Consider the following 22,375-nt stretch of genomic DNA (forward strand, 5'->3'; position numbering starts at 1 on the left):
ACAAGAGCTAATCAAGGGTTTTGTCCAGTAATGCACCAAACTGAACCTGCTAAACTGAAAACCGTTCAACCGTTTGTTTGTCCTTTCAGTTACTTTCTGTAGCAATCACCATTGGTGCTGATTTTATTAATGACTCATAGAAAATACATTTGTGTTTCAGCCACGAACAACCACTAATTGACTTTAGTGAATAACGCACGCAGGTTTAGTTTTGAAAAATATTATAAATGAAATTGAAATTACACAAAGATTATGAACAGGAGAAAGTGGGATGCTTCTGCAATAGAATTTACACAATCAGTTTGTGTTATATTGAATAATGCAATAGTTTTTACAAGTCATGGGGTTTCTTTGCAACGTTTGTTCATGGTTTTTTAGGAAGTAGTCTCAGTGACACTTTTCAAAAGTCTGTATCATTAAGGCTGGAATGTGCCAATCAAAACCGCGTCCTATTAAAGCAGTCCTTCCCCACCTCTCCTCTCTATCCCCTTTCTAAAATTATAAGGGGGAAATGTCGAAGAGTTAAGGATTTTCCTTCACTTGCACAAAAAGCTGCATTTCTTATTTCTAATTCTAACCCTGAATTCCAATTCTATCTGGCTCATCTGAAGCAAAGCAGAGTGGGAGAAAAGACTAATGAGTTTATACTAAATTGTGGTTTATCTCCTTTAGAACACACCAAGAATATTTACAGGACTACATACTTCACCTGAGAGGAAGGACCTTCTTTGTCTGCTCTGAGTAAATGATGTATTCAAGACCCCAGGCATGTCAGGGCATATCTAACATCTGAGCACTACCTTTCACACTCGGTGCCTGAACCCCTCAGAGGGGACCTGAGTATTACAATAAAACAATATATCCCATCTGCCTCTTTCATTCAGGGAACGATGGAACATGATCGCTACACCTCTGGAATATGCTGACATTACAAGCATGGGTTAACACACTCTCCACATCATCTCCTCCGCACAGAGTGGGTCAGAGCATTTACCCTGTTCTGGTCAGCACTGTATCCAAGCTATAAGAAGCTCCAGGCATTTACTGGTCTAAACATCTCTTGTGTAAACAGCTCACCACTGAAGGCTTGATACAGTCCTCATCCTCTTCTCCCTGCCATCTGCCACTATTGGAATGTGCTTCCCCTGACGCAGCTAGTGCGTGCTAAGCAATTCAGACAGTGAACTCATTTAGTGCATCACCAAAGCAGCCTCTGTGCAGGTACCTCATGATGAAGGCCCAGCATGACACACTTCAAAAGCCACCCTGTGGAAGTCTCTTGGAGGCTTCCTAATGGGCTATCAATGTAATTTTTGAAAAATTAGTCAGAGCTCCCAATTTCCCGAGCAGAGCCAATGCCAGACAGGGCATTACTTTAAACTAGAGAGAATGGTCTGGTGCCACTACATCTGAAAGAAAAATGGTAGCTATTTTGCTCAGCATGGTCTTCTGAAACATCTCATGAGGGGAAACCCTTACCATGAAAAGGCAGTGAAACATCATAGAAGAAAGTTAAGGTTTTTATTAGAAAAAGTGCTTGTATGCTTCCTCTTGATTGTAGCACAAAGGCTGAAAATTGACAGCTTCCAACACTGGCGACATAAGAGCTTAGTGCTATAGATGGAAATGCAACAGTCTGACTTAATTACTAATTTGCAGAGCTGATCTTTATACAATAGTGATGACCCTGCAATATGATATTAGCAACTCTGATTTTGAAGACTGTCTTGCCATCTCCCTTTTTAATAGTTCCCATAAGTCTTTGGACTGGATACCAAAGACAATAGAGTCTGTGCAGAGCACATGTTGCCCAGCCATATCCAGCAGGGACTTCTCTCATCATGTCATCAAGATGCAATTTTCACATACAAATGGCCTCCTATAGCTCAAGACTATCTTTATGCTATCTAGCATCGTAACATGGTTTAAATGGACTGGTTGTTCTCACTTGCTGAGCAGCATCTGTCCAGAATTAGCATGTGTTTTTTTGGTTTGGTGTTTTGTTTTTTGTTTTGGTTTGGTTTTTTGGTTTTTGTTTGTTTGTTTGTTGCTTGGGTTTTTTTAAGTAGGGCTGATTGTTTTCCCAAATAGTTCCCTATTTAGTTATTTTGTGTTGAGCAGTGATATGCTTTTGAGTCCAGACGAATGCTTTCTGGACTGGTGTCTGTGTGAGGATATTTTGTCAGGTTACAGAACTATAGAAGAAAGCACTAAGACAGCTTTCAGCACTTCCAGAGTTATCAGCTAAGGGAGCTAGGGAATTTTTTCTTTTGTTTTAGCACAGGGTAATCCTGTTATACACACCCCCTAAAAATGAAGTCAATCCAGAATGTGCAACTAGAAAAAAAGAAGTTTCCACAAACCAGTGATGTAAAGAAAGAATTAGAAAACTAAAAGGACATGAAGCTATTTCCCTTCAAAGCTTCAGTAAAAACTCCCCCATAGTAAACCTCATCACATAAGTGCTAACAGCAGATATGAGAGCTTTCTAAATAGCAAAAACCAAAATAGATGCAAAAAAAAGCTATCTACAAACTATGCTTAGCAGATTACTTGCAGTGTGCCAGAGCTACCAGTTCAGTTCCTCTAGAATGGCTCGGTTTGCTTCCCTTTTCTAAAAAACTGCACATGTATAGTGTAAAGCTCATTGGTAAACATGCAAGACTATCATGCCCAGCTAAAAATGCATTAAGATTTACAACATCCAGCCAGGCTTAAAAAATACAAAACAAAATTCCAGATCTTAATGCAAGCATGAATGCGTTACCTATACTAGGCCTGCAGGCTGTGACCATTTGATCTTAGAGAAACACTTCTCAGTTTTCGATAGGTGTTCAGTCATTCAGCTCTTTACTGTCCTCCAAAGGTCTGGATTTACCAGCCAGTCACACACTTCTTTTTTTTTTAATTCATAAACCTAACCCAGCACTTCCCTCTTGTGATTTCCCCGGCTGCAAATCTCCCATTCTTAGCACCTTGTAAAACAAGCATATCACAGCATTCAGCAGATATAAAATTGGTGCAAGTAAGTTACACAGCTTCTCTATAGCATCCTTATTTTCCTACAACTTCTATTCCTCACACTTACTGGTTCTGTTCCAGTTGCAGCATCTTTTTGTTGCCTGTATTCTATTAATGCATTTCACTGTTTACTGAAGGAGTATGAAAGATTGTTCTGAAAGAGCAGTAGTTTGTTTTTGGTTTTTTTGCTGTGCTCTTCCCTTTTAGTTCAGCTTCTTGAATACTGAGTATCTGAAACCTTATTTCTACTCTGATTAAAAATGTAAAATTTGCAAGAAAAAAAATAAATCTAAAATTCTTTATAAAATGAGCTGGCCTGTGAGGTTCTTTTATTTCCAAAGATACAGTTGGCTACACAAGCTAAAAGACTGGACAAGAAGATGCTTAGTTCAGTCAGCAATTCAGGAAAAAGGGGAGGAAAACCACTGCTCTGGAGATAGCATGTACCAGATTAAGATGATATCATTAATGGCATCAGAATACAAAGAAAAAAAAATAATAACTGTCCTCTGCAGGTGCTCTGGTTAATTATGTAGAATGAGAGGGGAAAAACCATAACCTTTAAAGCTAGTATTTTAAGAAAGTTAAAGAAGAGCAAATGTTTCATAGGCATCACTGATTATTTTCTCAGCAACCAGGAAACATTATTGCAACATTCAAAAAATAACATACAGTGCTCTAAGATCACTCTTTTTGTTCAGAGAAGAAATCCCACAAACGCTAAGACTTGAAATAAAACCATCTGGTATACGAGTATCACAGGGACACAGATCACCTATTCGTATGAAGTGGAGATGCCTTAAAGTTATGTCAGCTTTGGTACTGAGCACAGAGAGATGACAACCTCCATCTCAAAAAACTGCGCATATTTTGTTGGGACTTCATTTACTTATGCTTCATCCAAATGACTTTAATTGAAACTATCACATGTACTGATCTATTCTTTCCTCATGTGAAAAAACAAACAAACAAAACAAAACCCAAAACCAACACACTACAAACAAGAACAAATATTCTGTAGCAACAGAAAACAAAGAGAGAAAACTGACATGCCTGTGGAAGCAGCACATATGAAAAGATTACTCTTGATACAATTTGTCATGAACAGTGTGGGCAACGGAAAGCTTTGTGGCAGAGCACAGTACAGGAATGCCCAAGTAAATCCTTGTTGATTTAAGATCTACATTTCTGCGATCATTACCATGTCTCCAAGATGCGTGCAGCATACAGAGCTCCCTGTGATGCAGCAGTGGTCAGTCTGACAATGATAAATAAATTAATGCCAAAGGACTCCACAACCACAGGTGACTGGTTACAGTATTCATACATTTACTAGATCAAACTTCTGGTGAAGGTCAAGAGCAACAGCAAAATTACTAGTAACTGACTAATGTGTGGTGGACCACGTGAAAGAAGGTGGTAGTTTCAATCCATTTCCTGACTGATGTCTACAATGCACACAACAGTCACAACTGCCATCTCAAAGGGCCTCAGACAGACTGAAGACTGAAATGCTCTGGCTGTAAAAGGCAAAGCTTAAAGACCTCTGTAACCCAGCATTACCAGAATCAACTTCCACACAAAAATGCAGCATGCGAGAAAAACCACTGTTGCCTCTGGCAATATATTTCAGCAATCACTTACCCTCACCGTTAAAGTCTTGCTTACTTTCAGTCTGAACCTGTGTGATGTCATTTGCCAGCCATGCATATCATGCTCCAAGGTGGGTTCTCCAAATAGGAACCCATGGAATGTCTATCCATCCCTGCCTCTCTGCAGATAACACCTCTCCAAGACAGGGCCTGAGCGACTGTCTGACCAGAAGAACTTCCAGCACCCCTTCCTCATGTCATACTCCTGCCTGCATTACACACAGCTGACGAATGCAGCAGAGGAAGCATTCTTGTTCTTGCCAGTATTTAAGCATATAGTTGAGGGGGGGGGCAGTGGGAAGAGTAGTAAGAGAGGGTTAAGGATGCTGCTTGTACATGACAGTCCACCACAGCACTTGCTTTCCAGAATGTGAAGCAGCTGTTTTCAAGCAGCTGCACAATCCACATCAAAATCCTGTCTGATTTGGGCCCACATTCATCTCCATATAACATTGCTCAGAACAGGGTCAAACACCTGGAAAATCCACAGAGAAGTGGACCTGCAACCAGATTCTTCTGGTAAGTAAAAGCTTTGCCTTTACTTACTTCACTTAGATCAAATGACATAAAAGTTGTTAGACTCCAGAGCTAATGCAGTAGAGTAACAACTGCCTGGCTTCCTTTGAAGCAAAGGGGAAGAATTGTTCAGGAGTCATTAAGAGTGCTTCCACGTTCTCTGTGGGTTCTGATTGACCGCACCAGCTTGATTAGGATATATGGATATCACAACAGTCAGACCTTTAGCCTTTTGGTCTCCAACTCCAACAGCTATTTGTCCTAGCTTTAAAAAGAGAGTTCTACCAAGATATCATATAATAATCTGGGTTAGAAGGGACCTTTAAAGATGATCTAGTCCAACCCCACCTGCAATGAGCAGGGACATCTTCAGGTTGCCCCATTCAGCCTGACTTTGAATGTTGCCAGGGATGGGGCATCTATCACCTCTATGAGCAACTTGTTCCAGTGTTTCACCACCCTCACAGTAAAGAACTTTCTAATATCTAAATCTATCCTCTTTCAGTTTAAAGCCATTCCCCCTTGTCCTATCCCTACATGCTGTCATAAAAAGTCCCTCTCCAGGTTTCTTGTAGGCCCCCTTTAGGCACTGAAAGGCTGCTATAATAAGGTCTCCCTGGAGCCTTCTCTTCTCCAGGCTGAACCACCCCAACTCTCTCAACCTGTCTTCATAGCACAGGTTTTCCATCCTGATGATTTTTTTTTTTTTTAAACAGTACTTGTCCCAGTACGGACCCCGAGGGACACCACTCATCACTGATCACCATCCGAATATTGAACCATTGACCACTACCCTCTGGATGTGACCACCCAACCAATTCCTCATTTGCCAAACAGTCCATCCATCAAATCCATCTCTCCAATTTAGAGAGAAGGCTGTTGTGGTGGACTCTGTCAAAGGCCTTACAGATAGATGACAACCTGTTGGATAGATTCAACAGGTTACCACCAAGATACACTATTGTTTAAAGCACACTCTGAGATATGTTTCCCCATCCACCTTTCATTGTATCTCACATTTTGAACAGAGATTTTAAAACCTGAACTAGCAGAGATATAGATTAGAAAGCAGGTGGCAAGAAACCTAATTATTCACCTCTATATATGGCTTTTGTGTGGATTTATAAAACATCTGTGAGTGTTCCATGGGCAGACATCGAAAGTGCTCTGGAGGAGCCAACTTGATTCACCAAGGCTACTGCTTCTATGCCTCTGCGGGAGCACATACAATACTGTTGGACACTGCTCTTACTCGGGGGGGAGGGGGGTGGAGAGGAAGGCATGAGACTTCTGTGCATCTGAAATAACAAACCCTGTTCCATACCATATACAGTCCTTTCTCTTGGACACACTACCAGTTACCTGTACTTTTTTGTGATGGAGTTATAAACCTGCATCTTTACAAAATGCTTACCCAAGTAGTTAAGACTCTGTATAGCCATGGCATACTTCATTGGAACAATAGCCTTAGGATGCTCTCCAAATATAAATTAATTTCAGGATTGGTTTTATTAGAGGACAAATTTCCTTGAAACAGTTTATACAAAAAGAACTAAGGGGCAATACTGCAAGATAGTTCAGGCCAGATTTTGGCAAATTCTTTCCAGCCTAAATCCCTCAAAACCTTACAAAATTCTGTGTCTCATACTTAGCGCAGGCTGCCAATGTCTAATGGTATAAAAAGTCTTAGAATCCAACTGATTTTTAAACCTATTTTTTCCTGTTATTCCAGCTTGAAAGTACACAACTTCCTGAGGCCAATCTTTGATAATGAGCCACCCATAAATCAGACATCCACGAGGGTTTGTAAATGATCACTGATGTAGCGTCTGAAACCAAATTTGAGTAAGAAAACTTTTTTTTTTTTAAAGTTATTTCACAACAGGCACACACTATGTAACCTAAACCAATACAATACTTTCTTGTGAAACGATTCAATCATTTTCTAATAGCTTACCAATTATGAGGAACTAAAGGAACATACATCCAAATACTACGGTATATAAAGCACAGAGGAAACCACACTTTTTAAAAGGTACTGTGAGCAATTTAATCAAGTAAAAGACAGTCTGTAACATCACAGAGAGGGGTAATATGATAAGTTACTACAGTGGAAAACTGTAGCAAGTTGGTGTTCACCACATACACTGGCATTTGCTTTTATTTTTTTTAGTATTGTATTCTTAAGTATAGACAATGAAGCCAGATTGGTCATTTTCATTTGGTCATTTCTTTACCCACCATCTGATATACCATTTAAGTGCTGTATCAGAAGTATTACTGCATCAAAACAGTCATTACTGAAACTTCGGTATCTGACTTTGTGAACTCTTTGAGAGCTAAGGTATGCACAAATACTTGCTTGTTCCACAGACAGCCAAAAAATGCCAAATTCTCTTTGATAACATGTTACTACAACACTACTGAGTTTTCAATGTCTAAAACCACTTACCTTCCATACCTGCACTAAACAGAAAGCTTTGTTTAATGAAGTATTTGTAGCATTTTCTACAGGTTAACTAGGAAATACTTGGGATAAAATATTGTTAGCAAAAGACAAATGCAACTACTGCTGTCCAAGAAAAGGCAGCTTTTTACAGGTGATCAGCGTTCACACACACACAAAACAATCTCTGGGGAGCGGGAGGGAGGGGGAAAGATTCTCATATCACTGCAATTCCATGTTTAAAGGTCTGAATAACATCAGACAAATTTCTGAACCCTAGCTTTCCACAAGTGAAATCTGGGGGAAAGGGGAAGAGGGAGACACATAGGGAAAGCATTCCCATCTGACTTCAGTGGACTTGAGAACAAGCCCCGAGCACAATGTGGATACACAGGCTGTAAACAAACCTACCTACAACCTGGCAAAGATGTAAATAACGAAGTAACACAACCTAGCAAATGTTTTCTAGGCTCTTGTTCCTAAACAGAAGCATTTAGTTGCACACAAGCACCACAGTAAGACCATGAATGATAAAGTAATTAATAATCAGCTCCCAAACAAATGAAACTTTCTTCCACTATTTTAAGAACTGGGGAGAAGTTTGCACAGTTGTTTTCCAGACCACTGGCACAAAGAGGAGTATACTGTGCACAGAAAACAGAAGGCACAGTTGGAGAAACATTTATTTTAGAAGCACGAGTGAATAAAGCAAGCCCATCCTCAAACAGCCACTAGCTGTTCCCATGCCACTGTAACTTTTGAGACATTACTGTAAACCAGACCAGGAACAGATCTGAGTAAATACAATCCTTCATGTCTTCTGTGGCAGTAGCTAGAGGAAGAAATGGTGACTTGGTTATATTTAACCCACAAAAGCTCCCAGATCTATTTATCATGCAGCCTCACAAACAGATGCACCACCACAAGCAAGGCGGCAGCTTGTGGGCTGCCAAAACTACCACCTCCACAAGAAACACTGGCCATAATTATCTGTGCCATAATTAGTCTTCCTACTTTTCTAATCATGACAATAAAACACAGCAAGCTCCTATTCATTTTAGACAACAGCACCCCACAGGAAACATTAAATGTCCCTTACTCAGTACAACTGTTTATCTCTTCAACTAAGAGCACTCTTGAAATTCAGCATGTTTCAGACTTAATAAGCATCAGGCACAACAGAAGTCAAATGGAGAGTATAAAAGTCAACAGCTAAAGCTCTGCTCCAGGACACTTCTAGGTTCAAGGTGAACCCTGAATTCACCATTAACTTGATTTTGGTTTTAACTATGACATATTAGGGACACCTTTTGTTTGGCTTACTTATTGACTTGCCTGGGAGAGGTGGAAATTCTGGAGTTTAAGGACTGAATTCACTAAAGACTTTACTTGAAGGGAATGAAAAGCAGAAATTCCCAGCAGCATCTGAGAGCTACCACCAGCTTTACCCATTATTTTGGCATATTTTCATGAAAAGTAGAAAGCAGAAAAGGAACAAACAAATTTAAGGGGACAACTGTTCCCACAGTAAAATCAAACAGCAGGATTTTAAGGCGTAGCAAAGCCCAGCCAAACTCCCCTCCTTCCAACGTAAGCTGGTGTAAAGAAGAGAGCAAAACAAACCAAGAGGAGACCTGTAGCGAGGTCCCAGCTCTTTCACTCACTGCTCAAGATGACACAGAAAGTCAAGTCATTTCAGCTCTTCAAATCAGCTTCCCTTCAGTAAAATAGGGAATACTACTTCATGTTAGAGTGTTGGAGACCTACAAACCTCTGCTATATTAGATAATTAGCCCAAATAAGGCTATTTTACACAGAGAAAGACTACAAACCTCTTACAGAACCATCTGCTATGAAAGCGGCCCAAGCACAAAGGAGGGTTGGTAATGGGGAAAGGAGAGAGGGAATGTTGTTGTTTACATGTTGCTTGACCTCCACACAGAAGGAAACTTACCTTTACTATTAAATTAGTAACACAATCCCACTATTGTGTTACACTGACACTGTAATTACTTCTTCCTTTGTCACTTAGATTTCTTACTGTTATCACAGCAGCAACAACAAAATCTGAGACTGGATCCCAGAACTACAGCTGTCAAACATTTCCACAGGAACATCAGTCTCAAAACACCAATTGTATAGAACAAGAAATTAACCCCAAGATGACTGTAACAGTCAACAACAACAAAGTATTTACCATGGAGTCCCCCACACCTCTTACCTCAAGCATAGGGCGGGCACTGTCATGGATTGAAAGAATGTGCGTAATGTTATTCTTACTCAACTGCTCTACATCTCGGGCATCTGTGATAAAGGGAAGAAAAGGAATACAATTTCTTTAATATCTTGAAAAAGCCCACTCTGCTTTCCACTGTGCATGCTGAAAATCACTTATCATTTGTACATTTCTTTTTGAAGCTTCATGAAGTAAAGCAAAACCCCAAATGCAGCTGTTCTAGAACACCATCAGAGCGGGTAACGGGAAGACACACTTCTGACTCCAAAACAAATTATATACTATAAAAAGAACAAGCTTAAGTGACTCAGGAATATGTTCTTAAGTCAGAAGTTTCATGTATTTTGCATCTGAAATGTAAGTCTGTGTATGCCCATGTGCAGGTGATGGCCATCTGAACAAGCAGTCAGAGCTGTACAAGAAATAGCTTACCTCCTCTCTACCCACAAATACCCCTTGAGGAGATGTAGTTTCACTTGGGAGACAAACCTTGTGATATCCAGGACCGAGAAGTGAAGCCAACTGTAACACTTGAATTGACGTTTTAGTGGGCAAACCAAAATGATAACTAGATTCTTACTTCTTGGAGACTAGCAGGGGAAAATGTGCATTTAGCCAATACATACCCTAATTTTAATTCTGAAGAGAGATCAAGGCAATAAAGATATCAAATGTATGAAAAAGCACAATGCTACAACAAGGAAGTGCAGTTGTGAAAAGGTGGTTCCTAGACCTGTAACCAAAGGTTTCAAACATTCAAAACTGGAAAGCAAACTAGGGCGACTGAAAATTTTATGCTAGATATTGCGAAAGCATAGGTTTGTTTCTATGAGAAAGAAGGTAGAATAGATCATCTGTCATGAGTGAGCAACCTTCTCCATAGTAAACCATTAGTGTGCTAGAAAATTATCTCAAAGAACCACTAATTCAAGTAAAAGTTAGTTTGTGTCCATTTACTTTTGACCTTTTCACTTGAGAAGGGCACAGTACACCATGGCAACTACAGCAGTAGTTTTGTGAACACCTGCCTTCCAAATCTGCCCATACAATCTGTTCACATTAGCCTGGCTGCACACAAAAAAAAAGCACTGACCACAAAGGTTTCAAACCGTCTCTCTCTAGGTACAAAAATAACAATAGCATCACCTGGACATTCTTTATGTACATGCAAGAGTTCAACTAGCATCTCTTACTTCATCTTATTCCACTCTACTATAACGTTTCAGTGCCTTTTCTACATCACAAAGAGGAATTGGGCATTTAATTATACTGCTCCATAGACAAGATCCACATGAGCACAGTATCAGGCAATAAAATTTAAACCTAATCCAATTATGAAAGCTTCTCTAAGGCTAATAGAACAGAGACACAAGTCAAAACTGCATTGATTTCACTTGCTACTGGTCAAGCCTGCACAGCCACCACAGATGCCTAATTCTTCAGGAGAGAATTAACGGAATTAGGTCGGAAACAGAATTAACGTCTAGCTTCACAGAACAATTAAAATTTCCTAAAAAGATGTCAGAGTGAGCATTTCAAAGAAGAAACACAAATGTTTGCCAGCAGAAGTCTTCTAATCCACCTGACCTTCAGATTTTTTAAGTTTATAGGACAGTTGTGATTCCTCAGAGAACACCTAAGCAGACAAGGATTTGGAAGTCCAGAAGCCAGGCTAAATGTCCCTAAAAATCACTGCTCTCTGTTCTCCAAAGGCTAAGGGCAGATTTCAGAACCTGCTGGCTAGAACTCATGGTGTTAATACATACCTAGCACCACCACACCCCAACCTCTAATTACCAGTATGACCCCCACATGGTAAGAAATGGCTTGCCGCACAAGGCAAACAGCTTTAAAAGAAGATGTGATCCAAATTAAATGTTGACTGCTTTGAATCAGTGTGAAAGGCCTAATGGACACAGTACAACTCATAAGGACTGAATTATTTTAGTTCTTCAGTTAACCAAGGACTTAGGCTAAAGGAATTTCAACACATCAAAACTAAACAGACAGTGAGATTTCAGATATTCCCAGAAACAAGCTGGAAATGGCTAAACCAGACCTACGTCCCAGGGTAACCAGCAGGTCCTCAATATATTTAGGAAACAACCACTCAAATCACAAAAATAGAGGAGAAAAAGCTTCCCAGACAACGACTGTATTACCTGGATCTAAATTTTAAACAGTTTACAAAGGGGAAATTCCCCTGGTTCCCCTGGCACCTGCCATAAGCCTCTACAGATACTACAGACAAAGCTATTTAAACAGCAGTAAAAATGAGATAGTCTGTCACTCATGGTCTCATACCATAGATTACCCAAAAAAATTAAAGGGCTATGCAAAGGACTACCAAAAGCCAGAAGAATCACTTTTACCACAGCACAGTGCTGTATAACTACATGCAGGATCACATTTTGATACCACAGTGTGCAACACCCCATTTCCAAATTTAAAGATGAAATAAACCTATTAGAGTCCATCTTGTTCACCCCCAAAGTGTCCATCAAATATGGTATTATTCTTCACAGTAGGTTACCTAATATTCATTTTCATACAGCAAAACACTTCTCAGCTGATGTGGACTTTTGAGTAATGCCTTCAGGAAACTCTCTCTTTACAAAAAAGGACACAATTCACATTGGGGAAGTCTTCCTTTCTCCCTCCTACACCCATACTTAGCCGCTTTTCCCTCAATTTCACTCTATGACTCCTAGCGTAATCTCTCTTCATACGCAGAGCTGCAAACAGTCAATTGCAAAAGCAATGGCAATCATCAAAATAGGATTTGGGGGGTGCATGAGGTATTTGTGTCAGAATTTGTCTCCCTGCAGCTCTGGGAAGCCTTACATGTGTCTGGGGAACAAACTGCCTACCATATTGTGCTTTCATCCCCCATAAGCAGAAGGGAGACAATACTGCTCCAGTCACTCCAATTAAGACATATCAATGACTGAGGGTCCCCAACACTAGGCTGATGAAGTCTCAAATGTACATATAACCATTCTCTCTTACTTTAGTATTTTAGTACCTCCATAGAGATCAAGGTGAGGAATAAAGATTTCTCCCTTTCGAGCATTAGATGGGAAGAAAAGCTGTAGAGTCTTTTTCACCTCTACTGCTAACAACAAAATACAAAAGCATGCTGCCAGGAACAACAGACCTGATCTGCAACATTTAACTGCAACTCACTTGTGAATTTAGAAGTTTAAATGTCTCCACAAAATAAGTGAGATTAGTTTAAGTTTATTTTAATTTTGTCACCTTTACTACCATTAGCCAGCTATCCTAAACTAAAGACATCCTCCCTTCTTCCTTCAAAGCTCATATTTCTGACTTAGTTAGTCTGAGAAGACAGACATGCTCCTACAGCACTGTAACCTAGTATTAAGTTTTCAGTGTAAAATTATCTACTTTTTTTTAATCTATATAAAAATAAGGTAAGTGCTTAGAGAAGGCAAGTCAGCCCTGTATGGACAACAGTATCAAGTCTCAATCTGCAGATGTATAGACTACAGTTTCATCATCATTAGATTCATTTATTTTTTTAAATAAAGAAACTTTTTGTCTACACTTTATTTTCTGCTTTGGAGAGAACTAGAGATAGACACCTACCTAAAGGAGAACCTTCTCTCCAGTGGTTTAAGAGCACTAAGAGTTATTACTGAGGATGGTTTCCCATCAGGAGAGCTTTGTTCCAGGGTCCATCTGCACTTCCAGACACACACATACACACAGAAACTAAGCACATAAACAAAAACTCCACATCTCCTGTCCCCATTTCACACTATGTTCTCATACATATTTTGTCCCAGCACCTCAGAATGATGTTTTCAGGGAGTGACAAAGGTGGGGAAAAGGGTCCAACACTCTGTTTAATGAGAGTATCTATAAAACATCTTCCTTCAAAAGATGAACCTGTAAAAAGGAATCTTCACCCTCTCCTGTTTTCAGTACCTGAAATAAAGCCTTAGAAAAGGGAACTCCCCTCTCCCAACCCGCCCAAAAAATAAAGCAGCTGATAATAGCGATTAATTGGATATATAAGCAGAACCACTTGGTGGGCACTACCTTTTTACACACTTATTAACTGGAAGGGCAGAAACTTTCCCAAGACTCTCCAGCTCGTCCACAGCAACACTGGACTCTTTGGGGGGGAATTAAACCTCATACTGTGGCTTTCCCCTTCAAATCAAAAAGCCCCCAAATATTCCATTGGAAAAAACTTGAATCTTCCAAATATGATTACAAGGAAGGACACAAGCTCTTTAATATTCAAGGTAGAAACACTCCTGAATCTCTGGTGCTCACTACTGCTACACCTTTTGGTTTAGAACCCAACAAGTATTCATTTAGAGCCTCCGATCAGCAGAAACAGTATTTTTTCTATTTATTTGTGCAGAAAAACAGGCTAAAAAGCCCTGTCATATCGGTCTGTTGAGGAACAAAGCACCTATTTTCATCATGAGCACAGAAGCCTTTCAAGGGACATCAGGTTTCCAGTGCAGTAGACATGCCAGCATGCAATCCCACAAAAAATTCTTTGTCTTTTGAGAAGACTGAATTTCATCTGTAAGGTACAACTGGAACACACCAAAATTTCCTCCAAACTAGAGGCAGGAAGAAGAGTTAACTACTTCTTTCTCTTCCCTCATTTTTCTCTCTTAGCCACCACTCTCCCACTTGCAAAGAAATAACTTCTCATTAACTTTCAGTGAAGAAGCCCAAGAGCTCAGTTTCCTTACAGGCTTTTAGACCAAACTCAAGCCTTGATATTTCGTATGGACAACTGTAGTTCTTCTTGAATTTTTCTGCCCTCTAGCTGTGCAATCTTAAATACACTCTCAGGAACATACCACAGTTTTAACATGCTATTAATAAGCAGAATCATGCTTATACATCTTACAAGATAATAAGCACTTAAAGACATGCCGAGATCTATGCTTTTCCAGGAGTTTTCCAGAGACATACTCAACTTCTGTGGACTTGTGCAGAATTTTTAGCATGTATTTCAGCGCTTTCCATATCAGGACTACACATAAATTTCTATCCTAAAGACCCTATGGTGGTTATAAAAGCCCCTTTTATTCTATTTGCCTGAAAGTTTGCGTAGCAGAAGACAATAAACCTTTCCTGCCACAGATTTATTTCACAAGTTTTTCCTGGGACTCAGTTTATCTCTCAGTCAAATGCAGAGGAGTTTGCACTTACTCTGTCATGGATTGTTTTTAAGTTGGTTACACCTAAAAAGACAGTAAGAAACCCTATACATAAAGTAGAAATATTGCTGAATATTGAATATCAATTCCCCAATCAGAACAACTGCTGAATACCTTCTCTCCAGACAACAGCTATCCAGGATTTAACAGTATTTAACATCTTTAACATCCTGCTTTCACTCAGCAGGAAGGCACTCATCTGGAACAACTGCGCCTATTCCCAGTCTGTGAGTGTCCCCAGGGTTCTCCCATGCAGCAGGGAGACAGGAGTGCGCGCAGGAGAGTATTCTGACCTAGCTATAGAAACCCTGCCCGCCCAGGCTGCCTGACGAGCTCTCCTCCAGAGGGCAGATCAGAGCGGTTCAGAGAGATTCCCCTGACTCGCCTTCTGCAGACGCTCCCCCCCCCCTCTACTACCCCTGCACAGAGACCATGACGGTGCTACGAAGCCTTAGCCCTATGTCCGAGAGAGGTACGCAATGCCAGGGATTCAGTATTACTCCTCTTACTGACAAGATGCCACTTTATTCAACTCAAGCTAGCCCTCTCAAGCTGAAGAAATAGGAGCCTGCTCAAAAGTGCTTTCCACAAAATAATTGTGTATTTGAAAGTATCTAGACATTTCAGCTGCCCAAACTGGGATACTCTAACCAATCCCAACTGTATATTCTATTGAGTATTTCTTGGCCAAGGATCCCCTTTATGGCAGTCTCAAAATTTATTAGTCAACTTTTCAAGAAGTGCCACATGTCAGAACATGCCCCAAGAACATGGTAATCAAACTCCTCCAGGAAACTACACTGGAAATTAACCAACACCCTGCTCCTAACTGGAATGATCTCACTGCACAGAGGGCTAATGTAAATTGCTTTTAATCAGGGTGGGAAGTGGGGGTTGAGAGACAGGGTATGCAGACAGTTTGCTTTTGTATTAGTGAAGTACTGTAACTCCAACCTTCTCTCTTTCTCTCCAGGTATGATAGCTAATTTAAGATTATAACAACAGATACTCATGATGGTAGAACATAATGATTAAATGCATTATGAGCAAAGGTAATAGTAATAAATAAATGAACGTTTTGTTTGTGTTTTAAATCAACTTGGAAAACAGAATCTCTAACACAAACACTGGGATTAAAGCCAACCCACCCTTACTCTCTATGGCAATAGCTGAAGCATTTCAGCCTCTGCTTTTTTTCAGCCTGACTTTCAGAAGCACTGCCCACTTACATCACCTTCATGTGCCTGCCTCTCCTCTATGCGTAGAAGTGACCTGACACGCCATTTAAGCACCATTTGCAAAGCACACAGCTGAGCGGCCAGAGCAGCATGAGCCAGAGGGTCGCAGGCCCTGGCATCCGCAGAGATGCTGACTCACTCTGCAACCCTGGCCAACTCCCCTTAACTGGTTCATCACCCGAAAACAGAACTGCACCAAGAAACAGATGCTCTGACTAAGTATTGCTCCCCTGGGTGGACTACCAAGAGCTCAGCGGATGGCCACAGTAAGAGTGGCAGATTGAAAGCCAGGTTCCCTGGGCCCATCCTGCCAGACAGCTTGAAACCTAAAGGACTCCACTATCAAACATCCTCCCATCCCACCCCTCTCCTGAATTTCTTGACAGGAAAGAAAAATAAAAAAAAAAATAAGAGGAAGCAACATGGCTGCGACCAACTTAGTTTTCTCACTGGCCACCCATGCAGTGATAGGTCTAAGTGCTCTCAAAACTATCCTTTTCCCCTTGTTTTCCTTTTTTCCTGCTTGCCTGCTTTTTTCTCTAATTTCATTACCTACTTCCACCAGTATAAACTCACCTGCATCCTCTCATTTCCCTTACCATGGCATGATTAACTCCCCCTCAAGCTGTTATACTTGAGTTTGCATCCCAGTGTGGCAAAAGGCAGCTTTTAACTTCACATGTACCTCTGGGCTGCCTCTCTAGGTGATCGGCTCCACTTCCCAGGGGGCAGCAAGCACCAGTCCAGCAACATGGGTCAGCAGGTGCAGAGGCAGGTAAACTGGGCAAAACCCACTGAACTCACAGGTTTTGGGATTGGAGGGATAAAGGATAAGGGGGCACGAGGCAAAGAGGAGGTGCAGCACCATCTAAATCCAATGCAGACGTTGTCCAATCTTAACAGATCAGCTGTGACACCAGCCAGACCAGGAAGGACAGGATATCGCAATAGTCCCTATGAGTCCTGCTTTGCTTTTGTACCCAAGCATAGCAGAAACAGTCTACATGTATGAAAACGACTGTATGGGCACAACTGGTTTACTTTCTGAGTAGGGACAATCAGCTCAAACTGCTGCTAACAGGGCGCTTTCAGAACAGGCCATTTATTTGGATGCCTACGTAAAGTTTCCTGTGTTTTCTAAATATGGTTCTGTCTTTCTGTACAAAAAAAATAAGCCTCACGCAAAAAGGAAAAAAAAAAAATCCAGAGAATATTACATCTGCGACACAGACAGTAAAAGTATCAGTGGTCAGACAGCAATCTGCAGACCTATCGGTCTCTCAAGCAGTGATAACAGAACTCTTTAGCAGTTGTTATAAATAACCAAAATAATGAAAGCAATGAGCAGGAGGCATACTAAGCCTTTACTTATAAGGAGGGCTTGAAATAAGCCTTACAAAGAATCTGTCTGGCTCACAAGCCAGCCTGCCTGCCAAGCACAGGAATCATTTAAGGCAGGCCAATGTTTAGGAATTCCAGCTGAAGCATGCTCCGAGGAGATGGCATTCATTTTTCTTCTCTTAAAGTACTTGCAGAACAGCATATGGATGAGAGAGCAGACAAGTTCTTCTTTAAGTGCTACCAGGTGAATCCAGAAATTAAGCAAGATGGGGTTAAGGAAACTGCAGAGATGTAAGCGAAATAGGTCTTTGAAACAACACCGTAAGACCCCTGCTGAGTAATCCTAGAGATAACGATAAAACTAATCTTACCTTTAAAGTTGCCAACGAACAAGCCAGGCAGAATCTGTGAGAAAGAAATATAGTATCAAATACAGATATCTTGTGGTAAGACAATTTGACAAAGTTCAATTTGCATACAGGATGGAACATACTACTTCAGCAGACTATTGTCAAACACAACCTAAAAAGCGCTGACGTTTTGTGCCTCTTTGCAACCTTCTCAAACTACATAGCTTTAGGTACTCCACACTTTGGGAGCATTTGTTGACAGCCAGGGGTTGTTAATCATGGGGACTCTCACACAAAGGAGGCTCTCCAAGGATAGCAAAAGTGGTTTACGAATACCAAGTGGGCCTCACAGCACACCCCTCCCCCCTGTGTCCTCCCCCCGCCCCCCCCCCCCGCAGCAGGAAAAGAGTTACCCTCATTTAACTAATGATGAAACTTCGTACAGAAAAGGTGATTTGCCTAAGGTTGCTAAGCAAGCTGGACAAAGCACTGCAAAACGACATCCTTCAAGTCTTTTGAACTGCAAAGCCATGCAAGTCAGGGCTGCAACACTGTGGGGCAATTCCATAGAGGAAATCTCTGTGTAAGGGAACTGATGAAAGTCCTCGAGTTGAGTGTTTCTCTCCCAGATCTACACACTTACCCCAATGCTCCCAAAAGCCTGCACAGTTCTCAGTTATAGGACTTTAACTGGGGAGTTTCAAGGTCATCCCAAGGACCAGCCTGTGCAGTCTGAGGATGCGTGCACCCACACGCACACAGAGGCAGGTGACACTGCAGCATTACCCCTCCCATCCTCTCATAACCCTCCCAACTTGGGAACAGCAGTAAGGACATGCAAAAACCCCAGGCACACTGAAAACACATTCTCTGGCCGAGAATCCTCTTCTCTGCCACCTAAAGTCTCTGACCTACACCCATATCCTTTGAAGAGACTAGAACTGTGGTGGTGAAACCGTATGATCCATTTACTTCGGTGCATGCAGAGCATACCACCAATACAGATATGTCAGCGCTGACTTCCTAAAGCCTTAGCAACACCCAAGTGTCACGACAACAGCAGCAAAAGTCTCTCAGACACAGCTATTTAAAGGGAAAACTCCACCCATTCTGCTCAGCCCAGCAGCCGCGAAGTTCCGAAAGTCATGAAGGACTTTTCATCGGGGATTATCACCCCAGCCTCTGTTTCACTGCAGCCTTCCTGCTGAATGGCAACCCAGCTTACCACGCAAAGGTTAGCAAGGCAGCAGAAGGGCCTGCAAAATAGCTTATGACCTGCCTTAACTCCAGGGCTTTCATGTGATAAAAACATCATGTTCACTGTTGCTTATCTAGCCTTGCAGAAAACAGAAAGGCTGAGCACTTCTCACACTCTCTGCAGCTTCAGTTTGTGCAAACATTCCTCCCTCTCAGCTTTGCTGGATGATCTCTCTCATACCAGCTCTAACCACAGCACTCAGTTCTGCCACTGATATTGAAAGACTGCTTCTCTGGGACCCTTGCTGTACCCTGAACTGCTTACAAATTAAGGGCTGCTTGACAACATCAGCTAGACAAGAAGATGTTCCTTTAGTCTGGTACGAACAGGCACCTGGGTTTTGTACAGACAGCCTTTTCCTCTTTCTTTCCGTCTTCATTTGTACAAATTCAACATTCTTACAAAGACATCAAAAATTAGCAGGACGGTTTCCAATGCCAGACTACCAAGTAGGGAAAAGAACCCCTACAACATCCTGCAGTCCCTTTCTGCATCCACAACACTCATGGTTTCATGGCCTGATTCATTATTTTAAGCACACCTGATGACTGCACTAGAAGTGCAGCTCTCAAAGGCTACCATCCCAGGCCAGGAATCAGAAGCCTGTAGCTGCTCCAGAGAGCAGAGTACCCAAGGGCCATACCTAAGGCCCAAATTCTGCAAACAGGAAACATGCTCTAAAGCAAAAGAAGACTCAAGTTATGAATGAATTTCACCAACAAGATCACCCCAGCCAGCTCCCTCATCTTAAACTTAAAAAAAATAATGAAAAAAGCCTTTCTGATATTTTTAAATAGCTATCCAGTGTTTCCTATCTGCAGCACAAATCTCAAATCACATCACCATTACTGTAGACCATAGCATTTTAGACTCCAGGACATTAGTTCTACATCGAATATGTGCTCTCAAGAGAGGATAAAAGCTTAAATTCCAGTCACAGTCATTAAGGTTAGTCATTATAAATTTAAGATACCAAGAAACTGGGGGGTGTTGGTGTTGCAAAAATAGGCTTTTTAGATTGTTGTTGGCTAAAGGAGGAAAAATCCAGAAGTTTGCATTTGTGCATCATGAAGCAAATTTGTATGCTAGATAGGAAATTAGGACACCGTGCAACCAAAGACACATGTTACCCGTGTTGTCGTAGTCATTCTAGAAGCAAGAAACATTACTATGGGTGAAAGCTACCTGGAAAGAAGTGAATCTTCATGCCGTGCTGACTAATACTTCAGCACTAGACTACGGCTGGGAACTTTCAGCTGTGTCATCTCACACTGCCTTCAGTAACTGCAACTCTGGACTGTGCAAAATGAAGGCCGATGGCTGCTAGGGGCGTGTGAGAGAGAAGGGGTGGGAGTCAGAAGAGGAGAAAAATAAGGTGGTTGTTTTTGTGAACTTTTCAACCACTGCGTTATGAATAAAAACAGTAGCCTCCTTTTGTGACCCGAAACATTGAGAAAATGACCACGGACTAAATAACAGATGTAGAAGAATGCACAACCAAGAGATAAGGACGCCAACGCCTGTCGTTATTTGTACCTCGCATGAGATCAGCTCACCTTCTCCACCTTGCACAAAGGCAGAGTCCTGCAGCGGACAATAGCTGCTCCAGTTGGTAATGCTCCTCATCAGTCCTTTCTGACAGCACACCTTCCTGGGAAACAGCTTCAAGGGCTACTTTGCTGCTGTTTCCTATAGAGACACACACTTACAATAAAGCATCTAACTCCTGGCCCAATGCTTGCCTCTAGATGCACTAGTACTGATGGGTGCTCCAGAGGAGTTCATCAGGCTGCCTGTGGAGATGGTCAGGTGCTGTAAAAGGAGGGGACAAGCCCACCTTGTCCATCGGTACAGGAGACTGGCACTGGTCAGGGAGAGGGATTTGCCACTCATGCAAACTCGTGCAGCTTCATTGGCTTCCATAGAACTGGTTGCATCAGCTCTGACTATCCACACTCATTTACATTTCTTATGAATCAACTTCTGTAACGAATGGGGCTTATCTGTGTTTTTGTAAAGGTAATACTCAACCCTTCAGAAAAGTCTGCATGGATAACAGGCAGTTAACTCTAACAGGGTGAACAAGAACTAAAACCCAGGAAACACTCTTTACTAAGCATATGCTGTTCACAGATAATCAAATTTAAGGACTACAATCTCTTGTCACCATCCCAGCCACTAGACTTCAGCTCCAGGAAAACACCTTTGTAATTTGCAAAGACAGTTCAACTTGAACTTCAAATACAAGTTAAGACATTAAGCATGAAGACAAATTAGGCCAAACAATTTCCCAAGTCAGACCCCATTACTCATCCTACACTTAAAAGATGTAAAAAGAAAAGCACTGAAAATTAATAGTAGCTAAATCAATGCACACTCACTAGCCAATTTTCCTCCGAGCAGAGTAAGAAGGGTATTTATAAACCAGTGCTTTCAGTTTAATTTGGGAAAAGTCAGGAGGCTCAGGTGGGCTTAAGGGAAAAAAACCCCTAAGCACAGCTAATTTTACAGAGAAAGCTAGCAACAAAAGACAAACCCCACCTAAAAAGAATGCAAGGCCTCCAGCCCTTGATCAGAAGTAATGGCCACAGAAAGTCAGGTGCAATTGCTATTTGCTATGAAATACATCAATATCATATGACAGAAAAATAGGAGGGGACCATGCCACTGAGAAGGGCTCAGCATCCAAGAGCAGCCACAGCAGCTGTAGCAAGCTCTGGAGCTTTTCCTTACCATACCCATTACAGGTCACCACTAATCCTCTTCCCCTGGCATCACTACAAAGAGATTCCCTAAATGAAATAATCCACCATTGGATAAGCTGCTTATTTTCTCCTACTGTTTGCATATAGCTCTACCACAAAAAACAAAAAAACCACCACACTTCAGTTTGAAACTAATGTAATTTGTATTGATAGACTACACTAAGTCAAGCAAATGCCCCCAACATCGGCAGTGATGACTCCATACCTCCCCTTGACCCCTCAGCACTCACTGACTCACAAGATCAAAAGGAACAGATGATCCAGGGGCACATTCTGAAGGTGGCAAGTACCAGACCTCTACACGGGACCCCTACAAAAATAACCCTGATGGCCAGTACC

The 22,375-nt window shown here is 41.4% G+C and overlaps 1 protein-coding gene and 1 long non-coding RNA gene across 4 annotated transcripts in view; both read right to left on the bottom strand.

Moving 5' to 3' along the window:
• DUSP22 (dual specificity phosphatase 22) overlaps positions 1-22,375 on the bottom strand; it is a 43,440-nt gene that overhangs the window by 19,063 nt on the left and 2,002 nt on the right. Inside the window, exons 1-3 of one of the 3 annotated variants that reach the window (XM_030479954.1) lie at positions 21,109-21,132; positions 18,035-18,068; positions 9,857-9,939 (exon numbers count right to left, since the gene is read on the bottom strand). In XM_030479954.1, the coding sequence (XP_030335814.1) occupies positions 9,857-9,939; positions 18,035-18,068; positions 21,109-21,117 (126 nt within the window). In that variant the 5' untranslated portion in view covers positions 21,118-21,132. Of the gene's footprint in view, positions 1-9,856; positions 9,940-18,034; positions 18,069-21,108; positions 21,526-22,375 lie in introns of those variants that run through there. The other 2 variants (XM_030479944.1, XM_030479965.1) reach the window with 2 other exon arrangements.
• LOC115605491 lies at positions 2,909-8,892 on the bottom strand. The gene is made up of 2 exons (XR_003990613.1): positions 8,316-8,892; positions 2,909-4,510 (listed from the first exon to the last, which is right to left on the bottom strand). It is a non-coding gene; the product is annotated as an uncharacterized LOC115605491 (long non-coding RNA).

Source organism: Strigops habroptila, chromosome 1, assembly GCF_004027225.2.
Source record: "Strigops habroptila isolate Jane chromosome 1, bStrHab1.2.pri, whole genome shotgun sequence".
Lineage (NCBI taxonomy): Eukaryota > Metazoa > Chordata > Aves > Psittaciformes > Psittacidae > Strigops > Strigops habroptila.